The 18,750-nt window shown below is 34.4% G+C and overlaps 1 protein-coding gene across 4 annotated transcripts; it reads left to right on the top strand.

Annotated features, from left to right (window-relative positions):
• The first annotated feature begins 574 nt into the window (after nucleotides 1–574).
• On the top strand, nucleotides 575–18,613 carry LOC114454482 (copine-3-like). Of its 4 annotated transcripts, none has more exons than XR_003672546.1 (17): nucleotides 575–707; nucleotides 3,381–3,522; nucleotides 3,704–3,883; nucleotides 6,074–6,148; nucleotides 6,228–6,299; nucleotides 7,559–7,639; nucleotides 9,439–9,528; nucleotides 11,202–11,300; nucleotides 12,309–12,395; nucleotides 12,472–12,531; nucleotides 12,607–12,740; nucleotides 13,833–13,887; nucleotides 14,018–14,069; nucleotides 14,186–14,319; nucleotides 15,100–15,336; nucleotides 15,522–15,859; nucleotides 17,870–17,989. XR_003672546.1 is itself a non-coding variant. In XM_028434986.1 (17 exons), the coding sequence occupies exons 2-16, from the start codon at nucleotides 3,391–3,393 to the stop codon at nucleotides 15,630–15,632; spliced, it is 1,599 nt and encodes a 532-aa protein (XP_028290787.1). In that variant the 5' UTR covers nucleotides 575–707; nucleotides 3,381–3,390; the 3' UTR covers nucleotides 15,633–15,635; nucleotides 17,870–18,007. The 4 variants fall into 4 exon arrangements, 3 of the variants coding, with proteins under 3 accessions (XP_028290787.1, XP_028290785.1, XP_028290786.1); XM_028434986.1 differs by having other exon boundaries at nucleotides 15,522–15,635; nucleotides 17,870–18,007; XM_028434985.1 differs by lacking the exon at nucleotides 15,522–15,859 and adding an exon at nucleotides 3,212–3,282 and having other exon boundaries at nucleotides 624–707; nucleotides 17,870–18,613.
• Nucleotides 18,614–18,750: the final 137 nt, after the last annotated feature.

Here is an 18,750-nt window from a genome sequence, read left to right as displayed (position 1 = left end):
CAACTACATAATAACGTATTACATATATGACTTGGTATATAAAAAAATTAGTTTTTTAATTTTATCATTTATTTTTGACTGATGGAAACAGGCTTCCGTAGGAATATCATATTTATTCATGCTGCACAATATATAAGGATTTTCATAATATTGGCCTTATTGGACAAAGTTTGCATTAATATTATGGTGAAAATAAAAAATAGTTTAAATACTTTGAAAGGAAATCGCACTAAATAGTGCAAAAAAACATTTTTTTTATTTAGAAATTTTGTATTTTTATTTTTTTGAAACAGCAAGACAGTTGCACCACATGATATTTTCCACGCATGAATACATAAATTAAACAAAACATATTACAGATAAACTCATGTTTTTTTTTTTCTTTTGGGGTGGAAATAATTATGCAACTTTTTTTATTTTACTAATAGAAATGCATTTGGGCGTTAATAAATAAAACTAGTATCAATTTAAAAAAAAAAAAAAAGATACGATGAGGAAGAATAGTTTTCTTTTTGTTTTTTGGGCCCAGGTGAGTACCCGCGCCCCGCTGGTTGAGAACCATCTGTAGTGTGTAGTAGGAGTGTGTATATGAGGGCGTAGTTCATTCTGTGTTTAGAGCAAAGCTCAGTCCACACCCTCTCATTAGAAAAACAGCAGCTCTGACTGAAGCTAACAACGCAGAACGACATTTAACCACTTTTATTAAGGTAAGGCTAAAGGCTAAAGGCTAAAGGCTAATTCAGCTTCGCTTTGGACGGGACGAAAGCAGCTTTATTAGCTGCTAGTCGTTAGCACTACGCTAACAGCCGGAGCTAAACATTAGCTTTACTTCGTTAGCTATTACAACATAAACTCTTATTGTGTCATAGTTTCCATGAGAAGGACTTTAATTTCCTGTTTGCAATGGCGTCTTTGTTTGAGAATTAAAATATATAAAACTATCATATAGTTTCTTCACAAGTGCATTATTTTATGTGTTGTTTTAGCCAAAAATACCAAAAGTTTCCGATCATCCACAGTAATTTACACACAGTAAAAAAAAAAAAAAGACACTTTAAAAACTGCCTAATGTACCATTTATTCAACATTCAAAGCACTAAGTCAGAGGATTTTGACACTGTCCATGTATAAATAAATAACTTATCTGTTTATTACTGGAGTTCATGTACACATGCTCAGGGAGAACATGCAAACTCAGCACAGATAGACTCACTAAACTAAGGCCTTCAACTGAACATTTCCGCGCTGACAAAATGAAACAAACAAAAACACATTGCAGAAGTTTACTGATAGTATTTAAACAATATTCATTAAAAATGTCCTAATGGAACCATTTCAGATATTGGTACGATATCAGCAAAAAAAAAAAAAAAAACAGTTTCAGATTAAATAAAATATTCAATAAAATATATAATATTTATAATGGACTTGTTGACGTTGCTGACAATTGATCTCTGTTTGATTAATATCACTTGATCAAGCTTTTTCTAACATTCTGAACTAGAAAATAAGTCATAAAAGTGTGTATGATTCACACTAATATCAGATAGGTATCGGTATCGTATCCAAAGTGAAAAATATGTATCGGGATACCCTCATATTCATGACGAAGAGCGCACAATGCCAAAGAAACAATATTTATGATTAATGACCAATAGATTTTAAGGATCCAAACTAAGTATGACTTAAAACCATTAATTAAACCAGGGCCATCCAATTAGTTTTGGCCCGCTGCCCATATTTGAAATTGTTATTTTTTGATATTTTTTTCAACATAAAAATGTATGTAATACAGTACAGTGATTTACAAGTTATATATAATATAAGTAATATTTTTTTGAGTTTTAAAGGATTGTTTCAAGGCAGTGGGAAATGTGTTCTGATCGTATAGGCGGTGTATGTTGTGTCACATTTTGTTGAAGTTATTTTGAACTAGACATTTAGATGTTTCATAATTTTATGCCATGAAAGAAACACATTAAAGAAAAGTGTTCTTCAATTTCAAACTACTTTAAGTGTTTTCTTTGCACAGTTAAGTTATTGGCATATTTAATTTCATGCACTGCAACATGAATGTTTGTTTTGGCCCTCCACCATCATTCATTTTTGGCCCTTCAATGAACAGAATTTGGGCACCCCTGAATTAAACGATGGGCACAAAAACCAGTAAAGGTGTAGGAAACAGTCCATTCAGCGATATTTCACTGCGCGTTTATTGTATCATTCCAAAAAAATGTCCAGATACATTTTTAAAATCTTGTTTTTTTTAATAAAAAAAATCAATTTTTTTGTGCTAGCATATGCATAGCGTGTAAACGCCCGGTCACTATGTGTCAGTGGGTACTTTTATAGATGTATTTGTGGTTACTGTGGTTAATTTATAAAGTTAACAGAATCAGAATCTGTTGTAGATGCAAAAGTTGAACTTTTTTAAAAAATGTATTTTGGCAGCTTGATATAAACATACCACTTGTTTTTGATATTTGTGCTTGAATTACAGTTAGTTACCATGTACTTGTTCTCACAAGTTAAAAAAAAAATGAATGTATTTCATACTATTTTGTACTTAAAGGTAAAATGTCTAATTCAGGGTTTCTGTGGATCCTTAAAAAGTCTTAAAAGGCATTAAATTAATGAATCTAAAAATAAGGCCTTAATAGTCATTAAAGTGTCTTAAATTTTTAACACATAACAAGTATGATTTTATGATTGTAATTAGTCTCACATTTCAAAATAAATGGTAACATTGTTTAAAAAAACAAATTATTTTCAATATGGGAAAATGCAAATTTAACAAAATTTGCCTGTACAACAAAGATTTTTCTTTTCTCAATAGTTTTTATTTTTGTTGTTTTATAGATTTCTGGCTATTTCTGTGGTCATCTTGTGTTTGTGAAGTGGTTTTGATTATTTTAGTCTGTTATTTTTGTGTATTTGACTGTTATTTTGTGTATTTTTGTGTGTTTGCCGGTTGCACGTCTACACTAGAAAACAATGACTCTAACTCTATATTATTGAAGTGGTGTTTTTCCCCCTAATTATGTTAACTGTGAAGTTGGTCTTAAATTTAATTTCAAACAGCAATAAAAAGTCTTGAATTAAATTTGACTAAAGCTGTAGAAACCCTGTAATTATTGATATTACGATGTTTATTGTGTTGTTTAGTATCGATTCAGGATGTATTGTATTGTGACGTGACGTGTATTGTCAGATTCATGGTAATGCACACCCCTACAAACCAGACTCTGAGCTGCTGATCACCTCGTGTGATGTTGGTGGAAGGTAAAAATGAATAAAACAAAAAAACCAGGACAAAACAGCCACAGTTAAAACTCTAATTAGTTTAACCTGTGTAACTGTTGTTGTTGTTATTTACTCAGCCTGTCAGACATGACTGCTCAGTGTGTAACCAAGGTGGAGCTGACCGTGTCCTGTGAAAACCTTCTGGACAAAGACGTCGGCTCTAAGTCAGACCCTCTGTGTGTGCTGCAGATGAGCAGCTCTGATACTCAGTGGTATGAGGTCAGTTATTCAGCGATCATTTTGTTTCATTGTACTGTTGATTAAAATGTGAACATTTCTACGATTAAAAAATAGAGCCCGGAAATATTGGTTAATGATAGGCAATGTAATTGTCTCTGTTTAAAATGTTTAATCTCTGGATTGGTTTGTGCGTACATGTGTCTCTGATTTTTCCCAACAGGTTGCACGAACAGAAAAAGTCCAGAATTGCCTCTGTCCCAAGTTTGCCAAGAAGTTTGTCGTTGACTACTATTTTGAAATAGTGCAGAAGCTCAAATTTGGCATTTACGACATCGACAACCAGACGATCGACCTGAGTGATGATGACTTCCTGGGCCAGCTGGAGTGCACTTTAGGACAGGTGAGTTATACTGCAAAGAAATCAGGAGGAGAACACGGGTGTTGATGGATGTTGTAGGGCTGGGCAATGTTGCCTAAAAAAAATCTCAGATTTTTTAAAGAAAAATGTGAGTTTCGATTTTTGATTTTTTTTTTTTAAATTGCTCTTAAAATGACTGCAGACATCAGATATATTATCAAAAGTACAACTTTATTGCAGTGATTGTTCTCAAGAGTTAAAATACATAGAACAATCCCAAAATAAAAAGTGACTGATTCTCTGTCATTCAACTATTTCAAGCTTTAACCAAGGTTTAAGCAAAAGTGCTACAGCAACTTCACAGTAGCTTAAATTTTCTGATTAAGAAATCTGATAACTACATATTTTATAACATATAACATTAAAAAAATAATAAACTCTTCCCTTAACATCTCAGCATAGTGTGAATAAAACATTAAACATGCCTGTGGCACACATATAGCCTTCTCAAAGGGTAAACAAATGTAAACAAAGAGGTCACATCCTGCTACGCGAAAAAGTTCGAAAAAAATAAATAATAATTTTTTTTCAAACTCAAATTTGCAAAATGATGAATCGATTTTTTTGCCCAGTGCTAGGATGTTGTAGTATGAATTAATAGTGAGGTTAATTTCTAGAACAAAAGTTGAATCCATTGTAGAATTTGATGTGAAGCCAATGAAGCTTTTGAAGAGCAACAGTGATGTAACAGAAACAATAGAGCTCTTTATAGGGAGAGAAAACACATTAGAGTTGCAGTATTCTGGATTCTAGATGAGACCTGAATGTAGGACAGGACAAAAGTACAGTTTGGTTTTGTTATTATCTGCAAAACAGGGACAATTTATAAACCGACACGACTGTCAAACTCTATTTCTCTAAGTTTATTTTGTATGTAAGGCTGTGATAATATTTAAGCAGTAAAGCAGTCCCTGAATGATCTCCGCTTCATATTAATTTCTTAATGTTGTGATAAAGTTTTGTGTTATTTTAGAGACATTTCAGAAAAGTAAAAAGTTCTTTTGAATTATTAGTCAGTGTAATCATGTGATAAAGCCACAGGTAAATCAGAATCAGAATCAAATTTATTGGCCATGTAATGTAAGTTATACGCTCGAGGAATTTGACTTTGTGAACTGTGCTCTCTCTAATAATGTAAACATTGAATAATAACAATCAACGAGAAAAAAATAGAAACAGTAGTTAGACTCATATGTGCAAAACTAGATACAATAATATAACAAGATAACAATATCAAGATAAGATAATAATACTAGTAAATAGTGAGGTAGGACTTGGAGTTTCATTGTTATTAATGTATTTGGAGGGGCGGAGTAAGTTATCTACAGCTGAAAGATTTGTTAATTCAGTGGTTCTCAACCTTGGGGTGAGGACCCCATTTGTGGTCGCTAGATGCCTTCAAGAAAGTAACTATCTTTTTAACGATTTAAGCCCATTTTTGCTTATTTTGACCCTTTTTCTGCAACTACAACAAACTTGTCATATTTTAACCTGTTTTCATCACTTTTTCTTGCCATATTTTTGCTCCTTTTAATGCATTTATGCTACATTACTCCCATTTCTGACACTTCTTCACATTTCAATGCATTTTCTGCACATTTTTCCAACTTTCAAGACATTTTCAGCACTGGTATAAACCCTTTCCACCACTTTTCTCATCTAATATCACATATGTTGATCCATTATTGTTACTTTTAACCTGTTTTCACCATATTTCATGATTATTTTTGCTAATGTAACCACATTCACAATTTGCCAGTTTAAACTAATTATTCCTACTTTTTAAATCACATTACCCCAACCCTCCACCCATTTCTCCCACTTTTTAGCTAATATTGACACTTTGAACCCTTTTTACCACTTTTTCTGTCTATTTTTGTCCACTAATTTTCACCTTTTAAACCAATTTCTGTACCTTTTTACCATTTTTTGGTCACTTTTAACCCGTTTTATTTCTGATTAAAACAAGGATTTACTTATTTAAGATGACTATATACTTCCTGGATAACAGTGGATATTATTAAAATACATAAATGTGGTTTTTGGATCTTCTAAAAGGCCAGATTTTGGCCCTCAGGCCTCAATCTCTTAAAAGGCTATATCATTTTTTGTCTCAGTGTAAATATAGAGGAGGTGAAGCTGAAAACAAACCTGCATTTTTCTATCTTTAAGGTTGTCTCGAGTAAGAAATATACTCGACCCCTGGTCCTAAAGAACAAACATCCTGCTGGAAAAGGAACCATCACTGTAAGCACTGCAGAGAAATGAACACAAATGTTTTGTGTTGTTGTTGTTTTTTTATTTGAATGTTTTTGTTTTGTTGTAGATCAGTGCAGAGGAAATAAAAGACAACCGAGTGGCCAACTTCGAAGTGGAAGCCAGAAAACTGGACAAAAAGGTTTGAATCCTAAAAGTTTAGATTACAGACGTCAGACTTTAATCACAGCGGGGGCCACAAAAATGTAATTATCACATTTGAGAGTCATCAACATTCATGTCAGCATTTACAATAATCACCAAACTAAGCCTTTAATACAGAAAACAACTTAATTGGTGTGTTTTTGGAGTCGTTTTGTGTGTATTCTGAATTATTTTGTGTACATTTCTGCTGTTTAGTGTATTTTCATTGACGCATTCTGTGTGTTTGTTGTCATTTTGTGTATTTTTTAATCATTTAGCATATTTTTTTAATCATTTAGCATATTTTTCTGTTGCTCTTTTTTTGTGGAGTGAATTTTTGTAGTACTGTTGTAATTTTGTGTTTTGTTTTTATTTTGTATCTGTGTTTTTGTTGTTTGTGTACTTGTTTTGACATTTTAGGAATTATTTGTTGTTTTGTGTGCTTTTGGCGATATTTTTTGTATGTCTGGAATTATCTTGTTTATTTTTCTGCTGTTTTGTTTTTGTGTATTTCTTGTCTTTTTGTATGTTTTTGGTGTCTCTGTGTTTTTGTCATTAATGTGTTTAAGTTTGTTTGTTTTTTGGAGTCGATTTGTGTATATTTTTGTCTCTGTTTATTGAATCATTTAGGTTATTTTTCTGTCGCGCTGTGCATTATTGGAGTATATTTGTGTAGTTTTGTTAGAATTTTGTGGGGTTTTTTTTAATTCTATTTGTGTGTTTTTGTTGTTACTTTCTGTATTTTTCTTTTGTCTTTAATGCATTTTGTTGTTTTGTGTTGTTTTGGATTTTTTTTGTTTCTATTTTTGTAAGTCTGTAATTGTTTTGTCTATTTTTCTGATGTTTGGTGTATTTTTGTTGTTGTGGTTTTTGTGTTTTTGTTGTCATTATGTAACTGTGTGAATTTTGTTGTTTTGTTCATTTTTGAGTCAATTTGTGAATATTTGTTGTTGTTTTGTATGTTTTTTTTAAAAAATAGTTTTGAGTATTTTCTGTCACTCTGTGTATTTGTGGAGAAAATGTGTCTTGTTGTAGTGTTGTGTTATTTGGATTTTTGCTTTGTGTATTTTTGTTTACATTTTTGTCATTTTGTGTTATTTTGTGTATTCTGTTTGCTTTCATATTCCTTCCTTCGCCTTGAAATACAAAATCAGACTAAGGGCCACATGTGCCCATGAATGGTTTAGACATATTGTAAAACATTTTGATGAGTCATATATCTTAAGTATTATTTTTGTATTTCTTTCTTTTGTACAGGATTTATTTGGTAAGTCCGACCCTTACCTGGAATTCTACAAACAAACAGGAACTGGGTGGCAGTTGGCTCACAGGACAGAGGTACACACGCACACGAGCACGCACACACTTCGGTAAACAACTCGTCATAAAACCTCATAACAGGCAATAAAACAATCAGATGTTTTTTTTTTTTACCACCCACTTCTCCTTTTTGTGGCTTTTACTGGGAGCAAAGGAAACGCTGCTGACCGCACTTTCGCCACAGGATTTACATCACACGTAGTGAACTATGCAAAGCTGCACTTGGTTTTAGTCCAAAAGTTGGATTTTACTGCAGTGCTTCCACTGCAATGCTGCACATCTGTTTGATTTACTGTGCAGCGCCTCACCCTGCAACACGGTGCTACACACACACACACACACAACATAATAATAATAACAGTTATAAATCTAGACTGTGATTATAATGTTGTTTAGATTTAGATGATTTATCTTTATTTTTTGTTTTGTTCTTTTTGTAATGGAGAATGATCTGATTCCCAACACAGCAGCACAAATTGGATTGTCTCTGATGTCATAAATTATCAATGATCAAACATTCAATGACAATCAATATTTATGTAAATGTTTAATGTGATTTAGTTTGTTTCAAGGAGCTATTTCAGCAGCCCAGAGAATTCGTGTATCATTCGTTCATTCGTTTTTCATTATGTAACAAAAACATGAAAAAAAAAAAACACTCATTATTTGATATTTGTTTCCAAAACGAAAAAAGGAAAAAAACCTTGTTTTTCAAATTCAAGCTCTTTTTCTTCGGTACAGAAAACGGAAAACGAACACCTTTATTCGTTTTCTCCATTACCGATTGGCCAAAGTACGTGACCCGGAAGTGTACTCTCATCCGATACTAACGGCTATGCTAACGGCAGTTCGGCATGACAAGATCGCTGCTTCCAACTGTGCATCTGAAACGTGTCCTTTTCACTTTAGCTGGTGTTGGACACAGAACCTACTCACGGACATTTCAGAGGATTTAGAGACTCTTAAGTGTTGCAAAGCTAGAGATAACGCGGAATGTGTAACGCTTCACTTCCGGGTACACGGTGTTAAAATAGTTGAATCATTCTGACATCTGTCAGAGTTTGTAACGAGCTGCAGCAGCAGCACACACACAGCTGATTGCTCCGTGACGCACGGGTAAAATATAATGAAATGTAACACATTTTGTCCCGTCTAGAACTGGTAAATGTGAACACAGTAGTAACGCTCATGGTCAATCCTTTGGCGTGCTTGTGTGACTCCTCCCACCCCTGTGAAAGCGTGTCAGTGTCGCTTTGAATAGATTCTTTGTGGGAATCTCCATGTGGCTTCAAATGTAACTGTCTATATTTTTAGTGCAATATAATGTTTCACCTTATCGGGGCGCTGCACTTATTCCAGGGTTAGAAGAACGTAACAGGAAAAGGAATTACGCACACCGGAGAATGTGCATAAAGCCAGATTTATATGGGAACGCCCATATTTCAGGGCTGCTCCACCCACAGTGTGTAACTGGGATGAAGGTGAGCAGTGACTGACTTAATTACAGGGAGAGAATAGCACACGGACAAAAACAGCGCCGCTGTGCGGCTCTTTGGACTTACGCACATGGGAGAATAGAGCCCTAAATGAATTACTTTACTTCTTTTAAAACATACTTCCGTACAAGTAAAATGACTCATTTAGAAATATACTCATAAAACAACTCAATTACAGTCACGTGAGTACTTGTAATCTATTACTTTCACCTCTGACTGACTTGTAAAAACAAAAGGTAAATGGACCTGAGTGACACTGTAACATTTGCAGATGATGAATTGTCTAAATATTGATTAACTGCAGTATGACGGTGTGTGCAGGTGGTGAAGAATAATCTTAATCCAACATGGAAACCCTTTAGAATCCCTCTGCAGTCGCTTTGTGGAGGAGACTTGGAACAACCCATCAAGGTAAACCTCACCTTTCACCCCTTTTTTAAAAATGATTATTTAAATGTTATTTTACCATGATAGGTAGATATTTAGTTTAAGATTATTGATTATTTTGAACTCTTAACCTCTGAAGCAAACATATGAGGAAGGAAGGCGTTGGAGACGTGAGTTTGGCGTTGCGTCAGTGTTCTGTTTTTGTCCTCTCTCTATCACTCACTCACTGGGGGATTGGTTTTAAAATCCTCAGTAGGAGTGACGGACCGTCCTCTAACCTCATCATTTCATAGAAACAATATATTCACTTCTTGTTTCTGTCCACTGTTCTAAAAGCATGTTTTACACTAGATTTGAACATGTGCATGTTGTTTGATGTGTTTTATAAACAACTTTCACACAGGTTTGTTTACAAGGTGAAACCTGTTTCACATTAGAATAATCTACCCAGCTTTTATTAGTTATCTTTTTAAAATTACATTATTGAGCAAATAGAGGTTGCTTTTTATTTCTCACTGCAGGGATGTTATTACATGACCAACATTCATGTCAGAATTTAGAATAATCACCAATCTGAGTATTAACACAAAAGAACAAAGGGTTTGTGTGTTTTTGTCAATTTGTAGATTTTTCTCTCATTTTGTATGATTTCTTGACTTTGTGTTGGTTTTTTTTGTTTTTTTAATTCATTTTGTGCATTTTTCATTTTCTCCTTTCCTTTTGGAGTCCTTTTGTATATTTTTCTCATTTTATGGGTGTTTTGGAGTCACTTTGTTAATTTTTGTTGTTTTGTGTACTCTTCTCTAATTTTGTCTTTTGGTTATTTTTTGTGCTTTGTTACATTTGTGATGTCATATTGTCTTTTTGGAGTCATTTTGTTTGCTTTTCTCTTATTTTGTGTGTTTGTGTAGTCACTGTACATTTTCGGAGTCACTTTGTAAAATTTTCTGTCACTGTATATTTTTCTTGTGTGTTTTCGTCGTAGGTTTGTGCATTTTGGTTCTCATTTTTGTGCAATTTATGCAGTGGTTTTGTTTATTTTTCTATCATTTTGTGTGCTTATGAAGTCATTTTGGATTCATTTTGTATGATTTTCTCACTTTGTCTGTGATTTTTTTTCATTCATTTTGTGTAATTTTCTTTTGCTCTTCTGTGTTTTCTGATCATTTTATATATTTTATTCATTTTGTGTGTATTTTTGTTGTTGCTTTTCGTGTTTTTGGAGTCATTCTGTGTATTTTATGTTGTCATATTGTGTTTTTTTGAGTCATTTTGTTTATTTTGCTCTCATTTAGTGAGTGTTTGTTGAATTGTGCATTATTCAAGTCACTTTTTGTATTTTTGTTGTCGTTTTGTATATTCTGTCAGTTTGTGTGTTTTCATCATTGTTTCTATTATTTATTTAGTGTTTATTTTGTCATTCTCTGCATTTTTATTGTCTTTTTGGCATAATTTTGTTTATTTTGCTCTCATTTTGTGTGTTTGATGTTGTATTGCGTTTCTTTGAGTCATTTTAGCACCTTTCTGCTGTGTTTTTGTGTATTTTTCTATTATTTTATGTGCTTTTGAAGTCATTTTTTGGGTTTACCTTGGAGACCTCACAAAATTAGACTGAGGGCCACATGTGGCCCACAGGCCGCCAGTTGCCCACATCTTTCTACCAGTTTTGCTTAACCAACGTTTCCTCCTGTTTCCAGGTGGAGTGTTATGATTATGACAACGATGGCTCACATGATCTTATTGGAATCTTTGAAACAACAATGAAACACTTCCAAGAAGCCTCGCGGACTTCTCCAGTATGTTTGTGTGTGTGTTTATGTGTGTGTATTTGTGCGTAAATACACTTTGTATGCAATATATCAAACATCACTCAGGTATTATTTATTTACAGTTACTATAGGTGTTTGATCTTTATACAAAGCTGCACAAACATTCTGAGAAAAATTAGTTTTTCAAACATTATAAAAAATAAAGTAATCTTGTGGGAAAAAATTATTAAAACTGTAGTTTATTATAATTATAATTATTTTAGGAATCGTTATTATTAACTAAACTTCAAATTAAGCACATAAAAACATTTGAAATAATTGTGATATAAATAATATAATCTTAAAATTGTTTAATTTATAATAATACTAAAAAAAAAGAATCTTGTAATTGAAAACTTATTAAAAATGATATATAATGAGATTATTTGGGTTAAAAGAAAAAGATTAGTTGGTGGTCAATTTGCTTTGATTTAATTAGTCATTTTATTTATTTATTTTAGAGCTGTCAATTTATTTGAAAAAAATTACAAATTAATTGCACATTTTTTCTCTAATTAATTGCGATTCATTGCATTTTTTTACGTAAGACTTGTAATGGTTATTATTTATTGATGGAAAATCATGGAATTAATGTAGAATGAATACACAGAAAGTATATTTAAATTCAAAGACCATTTTAATCACTTTATTTCAGCTTTGTCATTCAAAGCTGTTTCTAAGTTTAGCAAAAAACAACAACAGATCTTTCTTATATCCTCTTACAGAATATAACCAAACCCTGACCTACAGTATATAATGTATTAAAGTGCAGGCTCACCACTCTGAGAATACATTTTTTAAACTTGTTGCATGAACAAAGCTTCAGTAATATACTTTAATATCCACTGAACAAAAACAATGTAGTAATAGAACAAACCATCTGCCACTGCAGTATTAAACAGGAAAAGAAGTTAGTTTAAAGAACAATCTACACTCAACCAGCTGATGGCTGAGGTTGATGGTGACGTATTATTGTTTATTTTTCTTGTTTTTCAGGCAGAGTTTGAATGCATCAACAGTAAAAAGAAACAGAAGAAGAAAGGCTACAAGAACTCTGGTGTAGTGAGCGTGAAGCAGTGCCAGGTGCAGTGCCTTCATTTCTTTCTGCACGTGCTCCGTCTCATGTTCTCCTCTAATGTTCTTCATCTCCATCCTTCAGGTGGTGAAGGAGTACACCTTCCTGGATTACATCATGGGAGGCTGTCAGATTAATTTCACTGTGAGTTACAGTAGGTGCTGGGCTCTGGTTGTTAGCGATAAGTGCGATGATGCTAACTGTGCGTCTCTCCCACAGGTGGCCGTAGACTTCACAGGCTCCAACGGAGACCCCAGATCTCCTCAGTCTCTGCATTACATCAGCCCTCAGGGAGTGAACGAGTACCTGACAGCCATCTGGTCTGTGGGCAACGTCATCCAGGACTATGACAGGTACAACTCTGTGTGTCTGTCTGTGTCACATCAAGTAAAAGCAAGAATCCACTAATCTGATAAAAGTGTGTATAGCAGGGCTGAGCACATTTTATCATAAACATGGGATTGTCTGTCATTTTGTATGTTTTTCTTTCTTTTTTTTGTGTTTTCTTTTTTTATAATTTTGTGGGTTTTTTTCTTGTCGTTTGGTTTTATATTTCTGTTGTTTTTATTAATTTTGATGGACATTTTTGTGTATTTTACCACAAAAGGACTTGTTTTTGTAGGAATTTCAAACAATCACATCTTGGTTCATAGTTAACTGATTTTTATGAAATTGGGCATTCACTCAGGATTTTGACCTACTGTGTGGTTATTAATGGGGATATACATTTCTTTCAAGCATTTAAAGTGTGAATGATCCTGGTATTATGATCATGATCATTCATCCAGATAATAATATATAACAATATCTGGAAAAGAGGAGGGCTCTTGTTTTGTATGTAATTTGGAGTCATTTTGTGCATTTTTGTTTTTTTGTGTATTTTTCTGATATTTAAGTAATTGTTTTGGGTATATTAGTATCCTTTTGTGTGATTTTTCTTTAGTTTTGTATGTTTTCTGTATTTATATGTTTTTGGAGTCATTTGTGTATTTGAGTTATAGTTATGTATATTGTTCCGCTGTTTTTGTTTGTTTTGGAGTAACAAAATTATTGTCATTTTTTTGTGTATTTTTTACTATTTAGTGTACTTTTGTCATCTTGTACTTTTATGTTGATGGGTGCACAAAATTAGACCCAGGCCACCAGTTGCACATGTCTGGTATATATTTATGATCTTAATAATAGAATAATTAATATTTGTGATTTATTCTATTTTTATATATATATATATATATATTTTACGCATGCAGACATTATCTTAATGTATGCATTATGGCACATTTTGTTTTATTCATTTGTTTCTTATTTTACTTTATATATATTTTTATATAAAAAAATATTGATATAATAGTAATTCATTTATAGAAGTAATTTATTTATTTAAATGTTGTTATTTGCCATTTTTCTGACTTTAAACATTTAATGTTGATTGTTTGTCTTTGTAGTGACAAGATGTTTCCTGCGTTTGGCTTCGGTGCACAGATTCCTCCCTCATGGCAGGTACAGCCCGAGTGTAAATATGACACCACAAATACACACACACACAGGGAGGCAGCGTTCTCTTATCAGATTAGAGGAGTGAGAGTGTGTGTGTGTGTGTGGGTGTGTAAGCTGATGTGATGTGTTACAGGTTTCCCACGAGTTTCCTCTCAATTTCAACCCAGCCAATCCATTCTGTGCTGGTACGTCCAAAGTTTATCGCTCTTTTTGATATTTTAGCATACAGTAGTGTGTGTACTAACTGTGATTTTACTGTGTCTGTGTGTGTGTGTGTGTTTGTGTCTGTGTGTGTGTGCAGGAGTTGAAGGCATCGTGGAGGCCTACAGAGTGTGTCTGCCTCAGGTCAAACTGTATGGGCCGACCAACTTCTCCCCCATCATTAACCACGTGGCCTGCTTTGCAAAGCAAGCCCTGCAGCAGACCACGGCATCAGTGAGTTTTCACCATTCAAAGTGTGTGTGTGTGTGTGTGTGTGTGTGTGTGTGTGTGTGTGTGTGTGTGTGTGTGTGTGTGTGTGTGTGTGTGTGTGTGTGTGTGTGTGTGTGTGTGTGTGTGTGTGTGTGTGTGTGTGTGTGTGTGTGTGTGTGTGTGTGTGTGTGTGTGTGTGTGATCATATTAGCTATTAAAACTCAGAGCTGCCCTGAAAGAAGCAACACTACATCATTTAATCACACATTTCATCCTTAATGAAGGAAAAAGTCAAAAGTGACAAAATGTTGATATTGTGCTGCTAGTGATTAATAAAAGGGTCTTTGTGGCATTTTTATGCACTGACTTTGACCCATTATTATTTTTCTTGTAAAACTATTGGAAAAAATAAATGGTTTATATCAGCTATTGCCATAAAAAATATAGAGATATGAGTATTGGTCCATATCACACAGGCCTAATGTAACCAAAGCAGTAACGTCTTATCTTGTAAAGGATATTATTGTCTAAACTATGTGAAATGAGGCGTTCAAACACTGTTTAAAGTATCATTTTATTAATGTGAGTGTGTTACCTCAATAACAAATAGAAATCACTAGACTGATATACTGCCTTGTTATGTAGCAAGTGCTGCTAATGCTAATGCTACACTACTTGAGTTAAACAAAGTAAAACGACTGTGTGCGATTAAAATAACTAAGGATTTATCTTTACATCCCTATTGCTTATTTAAGGCACCATCCTATGTTTGCTGTAACGTGTCCTCATTGTTTCCTCCTGCAGCAATACTTTGTGCTGCTGATCATCACTGACGGAGTGATCACAGACATGGACGAGACACGCAACGCCATCGTCAACGCGTCCCGCCTGCCCATGTCCATCATCATCGTGGGCGTCGGCGGCGCAGACTTCACCGCTATGGAGTTCCTGGACGGAGACGACGGCTCTCTGCGCTCTCTGACTGGAGAGATGGCCATGAGGGACATCGTCCAGTTTGTGCCGTTCAGACAGTTTCAGAACGTGAGTAAAGCTCAAACATCACCGTCTTCCCCTGACGGCAAATCACCTGCTCTCCACACCTTTGGTTTAACCATCCTAATCAATGCTTTAGTAGAGCTGATAAATAATCAATAGCGTTCCCGCCCCCTCAGCTCTTGACCTCCTTTAGTTCACCTGTTTACCTTGTTTATCTATTCTCTCTCCAGGCGCCCAGCCAGGCTCTGGCCCAAAGCGTTCTGGCAGAGTTACCTCAGCAAGTGGCCTCGTTCTTCAGTTTATTCAAACTCAAGCCTCCCCAAGATCCCAATGCTTCATAGGGGGTACCCCGAGTCCTAAACACCCCCCACCCCCCTCTAATGCCTGCCCTGAACATCACACATAGTGATTTCTATTTCAGCCTCCCTTTCAGCTTTTTTTTAACCACTTTTTTGCTCATGAGCGCTGTCAGTGCTGAGAACGGCTGAGCTCTCATTAAAGTATTTATTAATGCTTTAAATCACGTGTCAAACTCAAGGCCGGGGGGCCAAATCAAGCCCTTTAGAAAGTAAGCACGAGAAAACATGAATCAATGTATAAATTAACAACTAATGCAGTTGTAGATCAATGACGTGACACGTAAATATTCTGTTCATCTGCATTTATTTTAGTTTAAAAAAAGTTTATATGCATAAAAAGATACCAAATATTTCATTTGTTTTTTAAATGTCTTGTCATGACTGATGTTTTTATAAAAACTTTAAAATGACTATTGTAGTTCTATTTAATGTCCTTTATAAGTGTTTCTATTTTTATTTCCACTATAATAATCATGCAAACCTTGCTGAATGATGCACATTTTTCTCAGTTTTCCTATGCTTATTAACTTTGCTCAAATTGTTGCACAGAATTTCCCAAAATTAGAAGAACTGAAATCTGTCACAGGGTTCTCACCAGTGCTGTTGAGCGTAGGGGCCCGGGGCCCCCAAGACGCTGATTTTTTTGATCCCCTACTACGGCTATTCTGTTGGTTTTTCCTGTTTTAATCGGTACCGTTGCAATAATCGTTGCACACTTGGACACAAAAGGAACTTTTAGGTGTGTCTGGTTTGTTTAAACTCCTTTTACTCTGAATAACTTTTGTCCCCCTATTGTCTGACTAGAACATTTGCTCAGAATTCTGAGAAAACTATAGATTATAATGATGAAATGAAGAATCTAATTTTGTGAATAAGTGAATTAAACATCCTGAATATATTTATTTCTATAGTTTTTATTATTTCCTGTCATCTTCCTCCTGATGTATTTTCAGTTCAAGATCATTTCTATCATCATTTTGTCTGTTTTTTGTGTCATTTTATTTAATTTTCTGTTTGTTTTTATGTGTTGTTGGTTTTATTTAAATTATTCTCTGTGTGTTTGTTTCTCTGTTATTTTTGTGTATTTTGTAGTGATCTTTTGTGTTTTCCTCTCATTTAGTGTCTTTGTTGTCGTTTTGTGAGTTGCAGGTAATATTAGTATGATTATTATAACTTTTTACTAAAAATAAACAGTATAAACCCATATTTTAATGCTTTCATTTGTTAAATTTCCTTTCTCTCTCTCTTTCCCTCAAGTACCCCCTGTAGTGCAGTTATGTACCCCTAGGGGTACATGTACCCCCATTTGAGAAACACTGATCCATTTAATACAGGCGGTTTGCTTGGATTCTCTAGTCTTTACCTGAGGACCCCTGCAGCCATTGAGCTGCCCTGATGTTGCCTGTGCGCATCCTCTAGCGTGTGGTAGCTCACAATCACCGTCCAGTGTAAATATTGTGTTTTATAATCTAAACAAAAACAATCAAGTAAATAAAACAATAGAAAAATCTGTCTATGCTGGGAAAAATTCCTGGTGAGAACCCTGTCTCATTGCTTGAACCATCTCTGTGCTTTACATACCGGTACTTTATGTATCATTTATTTATGGAAGCACAAACTAGGGCCCACGTGGTTCGTCTATAATCTGTGGCCCACTAGAGATCTAACTGGTCTTTATTTGGCCCCTGAACTAACATGATTTTGACATGCTTTAAAGTGTTGCCATACGCTAATTCAGTGGTTCCCAAACTGGAGGGATATGACGTCATAGTAGTGGGGGCACAAGGGGAGGGGGAGAAAAATGGTTAAAAAACAAAACAACTTTATTAGTTCTGTTTTAAAATGCGTGATTGCACATTTTATGTCATTTTTATGTGTTTTACAGAAGAAGAATCACAATTTTGAGCTTTTTATGTAAAGGTTTATGTTTTTAAACTTATTTTGTTGAACTTTTGTTGCTATGGGGGGTTATGGAAATGTTTTATTCTTCAAAGGGGGGCGCAACAGACAAAGTTTGGGAACCACTGCATTAACTGATGAGCAGAAAACCAGTCACTCCAGTCCTTGTTTGTGTAGTAAATGTTAAATAGAACGATGGTCAGTTCTAGTTTCCAACCTTCCTCTGCATGGCCTGCTTTACCATCCCCCCCCCTCCTTTTATGGCTTCTAAACACTTTTATCAGCTTTTATTTTGGTGATATTTCTTCCTCTCCCCTCAGGCTCCCAAAGAGGCGCTAGCTAAGAGCGTGTTGGCTGAAGTACCAGGACAGGTGGTGACCTTCTTCAACTCCTCCAAGCTCAGTCCTCCTAACTCTGGTGTGGCACCAGCAGGGACCAGTTAAACCAGTGAAGGACCTGCATCCACAGAACCACTGCATCTGCTTCCATAAACGAGGAATTACCAAGGGAAGACACACAATCCAGACTCTTTTTATTTTTAAAGTGCCAACGTAGACTAAGCACATTGTTAGCATAGAAATACTATATGTAACCTTAATAATCATTCCTTTATATTAAGAGCTTTGATTTCTACACAGTATTTGGACTTTAACTCATTTTAAAATGTTAAATTCTTTGTAACAGGATGTAATTTAAGTTTGTTTAAGACAATGAAAGCTTTATAGTAGCTGCTTTAACATATGGAGTACATTATTCTGGAATTGTAACTTTTATTGTACCAGCATTCTTCTGCACTTATTCAGATTATCACAGACTACGTAGTAGTTATGTTTTCTAAATATAAAAATATATAAATCTAAAGTGTTGGTCCAACTGCTTACAGGTTATACAGTGCCAGTTATTAAAGACCTTAAACTAAGGCCAACCATTAGCAAAGTGTTGAGTATTAACTGACGATTGGGAATGTCTGCTAAAGCTATGCTAATGCTTATGTTTCTCTGTATTAGCAGTAATGCTAACAAGGTAATTAAGCTTGCTAATAAAAGAGCTTCTGAACAGTTAGATATCTGCCTTCCAGAATCTTAGAATATTTTCAGAACAATTTCAGCCCATTTTTTATTTATTTTTACCCTTTTTTTTTGCAACTACAACACACTTTAACCTATTTTCATCACTTTTTCTTGACATTTTTGCTCCTTTT

The sequence above is a fragment of the Gouania willdenowi genome, chromosome 20 (assembly GCF_900634775.1).
Source record: "Gouania willdenowi chromosome 20, fGouWil2.1, whole genome shotgun sequence".
In the NCBI taxonomy this organism is placed as follows: domain Eukaryota; kingdom Metazoa; phylum Chordata; class Actinopteri; order Blenniiformes; family Gobiesocidae; genus Gouania; species Gouania willdenowi.
Note: the sequence above shows the minus strand (reverse complement) of the source record. Positions and strands in the feature narration are given on the sequence as shown.

Excerpts from the sequence above, each read along its gene's own strand:
- LOC114454482 (XM_028434984.1), top strand. The coding sequence starts at position 3,391 with ATGACTGCTCAGTGTGTAACCAAGGTGGAGCTGACCGTGTCCTGTGAA. Across the intron at positions 3,523-3,703 it reads CTGATACTCAGTGGTATGAG|GTTGCACGAACAGAAAAAGT; the intron begins GTCAGTTATTCA and ends TTTTCCCAACAG. Across the intron at positions 13,888-14,017 it reads AGATTCCTCCCTCATGGCAG|GTTTCCCACGAGTTTCCTCT; the intron begins GTACAGCCCGAG and ends GATGTGTTACAG.